At 40.4% G+C, this 6,000-nt stretch overlaps 1 protein-coding gene across 2 annotated transcripts in view; it reads right to left on the reverse strand.

Annotated features, from left to right (window-relative positions):
- Positions 1-4,901, reverse strand: part of LOC136572793 (uncharacterized) — a 68,432-nt gene extending 63,531 nt beyond the window's left edge. Inside the window, exon 1 of one of the 2 annotated variants that reach the window (XM_066573694.1) lies at positions 4,760-4,901. In XM_066573694.1, the coding sequence (XP_066429791.1) occupies positions 4,760-4,808 (49 nt within the window). In that variant the 5' untranslated portion in view covers positions 4,809-4,901. Of the gene's footprint in view, positions 1-3,617; positions 3,673-4,759 lie in introns of those variants that run through there. The other variant, XM_066573693.1, reaches the window with a different exon arrangement.
- Positions 4,902-6,000: the final 1,099 nt, after the last annotated feature.

Genomic DNA, 6,000 nt, shown 5'->3' on the forward strand with positions numbered 1-6,000 from the left:
GAGAAAGCTTATTTCCAAGTGGAAAACATTCAAGACAGTTGATAATCTTTCCAGAAGTGGAAATTCACCAAATTCACCTTGAGGTCAGAAAATGCAATGTTTAGAATGAGTTCAAAAAAGCCCAAGAGCCAAATCTAGGACTCTAAAGGTTTCATGTGAAATGTTCAAGTTAATCAAGGTACAATTAGAAAAGGACTGAACAAGTATGACTTATTTGGAAGGGCTGTCGGGTGAAAGCCTCTTTTTTCCAAAAAGAACACGACAGATCGGCTAAAGTTTACAAAAGTTACATCTGAACAAACCACAAGATTTCTGGAACAATGAGCTCTGGACAGATGAAGCCAAAGTGGAGATGTTTGGACATAATCCCCAGCGCTATGTTGGGAGGAAACCAAATTACAGCATACCAGCACAAACACCTCATAGTAACTCCCAAGCATGATGGTGGAAGGGTGATGATTTGGGCTTGGGCACCTTGCAGTCATTGAGTCAACCATGAACTCCTCTTTATACCAAAGTATTCTAATGTCAAATGTGAGGCAATCAATCCAAAAGCTAAAACTTGGCTGAAACTGGGTCATGCAACTGTACAATGAACCCAAGCACACCAGCAAATCAACATCAGAATGGCTGAAAAAGAAAAGAATCAAGATATTGCAACGGCCTAGTCAAAGTCCAGACCTCAACCCAGTTGAAATACTGTGGCAGGAACAAAAAGTTGCTGTGCATAAATGAATGCCCATAAACCTCAATGAACGGAAGCAACGTTAGAAAGAAGAATAGGCCAAAATTCCTCCAGAGATTGATCAAGTCATACAGAAAACATTTGCTTCAATTTATTGCTGCTGAAGGTTCTACAAGCTATTGGTTCTTGGGATGTAGTTAATTTTTCACACACTGGTTCTGCATTTTGTCCTAGTTTTTGTTATATAATTAAAAGGTATAATTTGTCAGGTGGTGTTGTTCGTCTAGAGTTGTATTTATCTAATTTTAAGACTTCTAAAGGCCAGATGTTTTTTATTGTCTTGACATGTAAAACAAATAGAATTCACAGAGGGTGTACTTAGTTTTTCTCTGATTCTGTAAATATGCGTGAGGCTACATTGAATCTCATGCAAGTTTTGTGCGTTGTGAATATGAACTCCATTGTTTTGAATGAAGTAATACACATGAGCGATTTCTTTTCCCCCTGACAACAATGCTGCCAGGTAAAAAAAAAAATAGGAAACACTTGCTGATCCTACAACGTGCAAGAAACAGGCGCCAGAGGATCAGAATTTCAGAGAAGCGATGTAAGGCATTTTTGCGTGAAAAACTCCTTGTATCCTCAGGTAAAAAGGACTTTGACGAAGCGCGATATCTGGCTGGGTTTCTCAGCCTCATATCACGCTCACCTGTGTGTAGGTAGGCTGACAGGAACGAATAGTGTCTTTAGGCTCCGCCTTCACCGATGGCCCTCACTCTATTCCCCCTTGGTCTAGAGTTGCATTCACCTTTCCTAGGCTGGGTTCCCCTAGGCTACATGGACAATGCCATTTTGTTGAATTCCTGTGCGACCCCTTCAATCACAGTTACTGTATGCCTAGACGACTTGCTGTCTGAGACATATCTCAAGTGCCAATAATTTTTCCCTAGGGATACACAGCAACCTACTATACTGGAGTCTTCCATACAACAGCCTATATCGATGGCTTCTCCTAACTGTATACAGACAGCATTAGAAGGCATCTTATTGAGCCTATAAGCCTCTTGTACCGTAACAGATGAAAACTTCAGCCCTTAAGGTCAGTTTAATTCTGAAACTGTTTATATAGGGTATTCAAGATGGCATACTGATTCTTTGCAGGGTAGGACTGACCCTAAGTAAAACCCTCCAGTAATGAGCCTCTTATGCAATAGGGCCCAAATGTTTTCACAGAAGACAATGCTAGTTGGAGCTGATTTGGGGACCAATTAGTTGTTCCTTTGGGTGGGTTTATGAGCAAATTCACTAAAAAAACTAATTAGACTTTATCGATAATGTGCAAAATTAACAAAGATTACAATATATTAGAAGGAACAGGTTTTGTATAGGCTTCACATTCAGTGCTTTGGGTGGGCTCAAGGAAGCATAGCTGAGGCTAAAGTGCCAAGCAGTCTTTTGAGCGATAATCATTGTGTCTAAACGCGTGGCCATCGTGCAATTTTTTTTAACAATTCTGCTCATCGTTGTCTTTCAGCTAGCTGAAAGACAACGATGAGCCTTAATGGGGTCGCGCTGAGTTCTCAACGGGATACCACTGATACTATTGTTTCAGCTAGTATCCCGCTCGGAGAACACAGCAGAAGTATGCAGAAGACAGCGCTCTGGCTGTCTTCTGCATACCTCGCTTGGAATGCTCAGCGGGATACCAGCTGAGCGCTCTGAGAACACATCAGCTGTATACAGAAGACAGCGCTCCAGCTGTCTTCTGTATACAGTAGGATCCTTCATTTACACACTAATAAACTCCTAAGTAGCTTTTTTAGCTACTAAAGAGCTTATGCAAAGTGAACGCTCAAAACTGTCACTCAAACTGCCATTTGAGCGAATTTTGGGCGCTCATTTTACCGTGTGAATGCACGCAATGATTATAGCCCAAAAGATTGCCTTTGAGTGAATTTTTAACGATAATCGTTGTGTCTAAACGGGCCTTTATTCTCTGTCTCCAATCTCACTATTTACAATTTACAAAACTACAGTTTCTAGTGTATATACAGGTTACAATTCTCAATTTGAAAATGTCTGGAAACAAACCACCATATTGAGTCAGACTGCTGTATATTGTGCCCACCAGTGGAAATCATTTTGAGGGCCCACCCTCCATCGTTACCAAACATTACAGATTTAGTTTTAGTTTTGCATTATCCTTTTCTCACATAAACCCCAATGTTTCCTGAAGAGCTGCGCTTGTTCTATGCTGCTTGATGCCCCACCCAAAATCAGCCTTCCTACTATAAGTTTCATTTTAATTCTTATATTTGGAACACTGACAAAATATATTTTCAAACTGGTCAAAATCAAAAAATTGAATTAAGACTAGGATTAATAGATTGGATGGAATTTATGAAGAGGGGAGGAAGGAATATGGACAATAGATGTGTTTCTATCATCACCCTATGGCATGTCCAATACGTAGATAAGGTAGATCAGTAGTTTCCTAGAACATCTGTATGGCGCTTGCATATTCTCCCCTCCAGATGCTCCACTTCACATATTCTGAGAATATCATGATAGGATAATGGCTTCCTATGAAATTGGCTCTAGTGTGTGTGTGACAGAGAGAGATAAGGAAATGAGATTGTGAGGCCAACGGAGGACGAAGGCTAGGGAATCTCCACAGAAAGCTGTGGAATATGTTGCTATTATATAAGCAACAAGTATTGAATAGTGATTACATATAGAATATATTTAGATACATATAGTCCCTACCTTCCTTCAAATGGTGCAACTCCTAGGGATCCTTCACACAAGAGTATGCACATTTGCATGCACCTCAGCGCTGCGTTTTTGCGAACGGTGTCTTTTTGTGCGAGTATCCTGGACATTTCACAGTACTTTTTCTGCCCACAAGGCATGTTCAAACAAGATGCATCACCTGAAATGGCTAATTGGTTCCAGATGTGGTCTTTTTCCATCAGACTTATGCAGCATATCACACATCTTCTTGCGTATTGTGCATGCATTTGCGCACCCCACATTTGACTTCTATGGGGACCTTTACAAATTTTCTGGAAATGCACAGAAAATTAGAGTATGTTGCATACTCTGCCTCTGTGGTACAATAGTTCTTTATGGTGGCTTCAGAAAGACGTATTTGCGCAAGTTTTTGTACATGCAATATTGCATGTGCAAAACAGAGAATAAATAGAACCCATTGATTTCAATGGATTAGTTCTCATTTCTTTTTTCTGCAAACACATTTCTTGCACATGCAAAAATAGGACATGCTGTATTTTCCTGCATATTTGTGCACCAAGAGTCCCCAAAGTCTAAGGGAGGTAAGCAAATGCACACATAATACGCAAGGGGATGCATGAAACACTGCGCAAAACTGCAGGAATAAGAACACATCTGGACATAATTAGGCTAAATAGCCTTTTAAATCAGGGCAGAAGTGTGTCACACGCACATATGAACAGGCCCTGCATGCGCAAAAAAGTAGAGTTTTATGCACAGACACGTGCACAAATCAACCTCATTCACTGTGCAAATGCATTGCGTTGAGGCCAGCATAATTGCGCATATCTGAAGCCACCCTTAGGTAGGATTATCCATAAGGGCAGAATGTATATGCATGCATTCCACATCTATTAATGAGAATATGCAAATAATCACTGACCCCTTTAATTAGCGGGAATGAATGTTTTAACAGAACATTATATTACACAGTAAGAGCCCTACAATATAGGTATATACACTGAGAACTATATAACGCCTTTACACTAATATCACTTGAAACATAAAGACTGCATATCTTACTATAAACTCACATCAAGGAATCCATACAAGTCTTTGTATTAATAAAACATTTCATAAGGCTGCTTTCACACATGATCCGTTTTTTCCGTTTTATTTCAGTTCCTCTCCTCCAAAAGTGGAGCAAAAAGATGGAAACCCTGAACTGACCCTAATGCGGGTGTGAAAGTAGTCTAACAAACACCAAACTTCTAGTCCTACACAACTCTTATTTACAAACAGTTTACAGTTATGATACAAAGTGAGGTTTCTGGTGCTTACCTGAGTACAAACAGGAAATAGAGATAATTTGTGTCATCTTGAGAATCATTCTATGTCTAAGCGAACAAAAAGCAAAGCCACTGAACGTCTTTTACCAAGATCACCGAATGCTGGAGCCTAAAACTCTCTCTCTTTCTTTTTCTAACTTTACAGCAACCTGTCAACCAATGACACGTAGTTTCTTGATCAGCATCAGAGAGGCGGGGATGAAAACTGAGCAGCAGGGTACAGGATGATTAGCCACAGGAAAGATAAAGTCATTATTTTACCACAGCTTTGACTTCAAACATGGCACTTTTTTGGCAGTGCCTATGTAATTTTCAAACGGAAGAGATTAAGGTAGGTAAATGCATGAAATATAGATAGGCCTTCTTAAAATGTGACAGTAAACAGAAATAATAAGGACCTGTAACATCTATATCCTTATTGACTGTACTACATCCAACCCCATATATTCTTAGTAATCATCAGAAGCGTAATTATAGGGGATGCAGGCTACACCCGGGCCCATGAACCATAGGGGGCTCATAAGGCCTCTCTTCTCCATATACAGAGCCTAGTAGTATGAATAAAGCATTATTGTTGGGAGGCCCTATTACAGATTCTACATTGGGGCTCCGAATCTTCAAGTTACGCCTCTGAACTGTATATCATGTTATTTCCAAAATGTTTAAATATTTTTTACTGTCCTTGTGCGGATGAGCAGGTTGTTCAGAACCATGCAGGAATAAGGCACATGAAGGTAAAGTTCATTTGCAGCAGATTTAAACTTTACTGAACGATGAGGAGTCTTTGGCACACTACTCATGGAGGTTACTGTCAAAACAAATTTACAAAGTCCATATGCCAAATGGTTTTGGTCTCTCAATATGAGGTTACAATACTTGTGTTACAGACACATTGTCAGAGGCTCTGACAGCTGAAAACATGTCTCACTTCCATTTTACTCAGCCCAGATGTTGGTCGGTAGTTTACTTCACCTCGACTTTTCAAGACCCTCACTTGGTCACAGTGTTACTCTGACCCCTGTTCCCCACCAGCAGTTCCTGAGGGGTTAAGGCATACAGCAAGTATGCACATCCACGGTGGCTATGTCAATCACTGTCCCACTTTTTGGACTCCCAGCGTTAGTTGTCTTGCTTCCTGCACACCAGGGCCATGATTACGGTGTGATGCACTAATCACATCACTGGCTACATCGTCAAGGGGGAGGGGAATCAACTCCCTCCCACTTGTACTTT

Source organism: Eleutherodactylus coqui, chromosome 7 (assembly GCF_035609145.1).
Source record: "Eleutherodactylus coqui strain aEleCoq1 chromosome 7, aEleCoq1.hap1, whole genome shotgun sequence".
In the NCBI taxonomy this organism is placed as follows: Eukaryota; Metazoa; Chordata; class Amphibia; order Anura; family Eleutherodactylidae; genus Eleutherodactylus; species Eleutherodactylus coqui.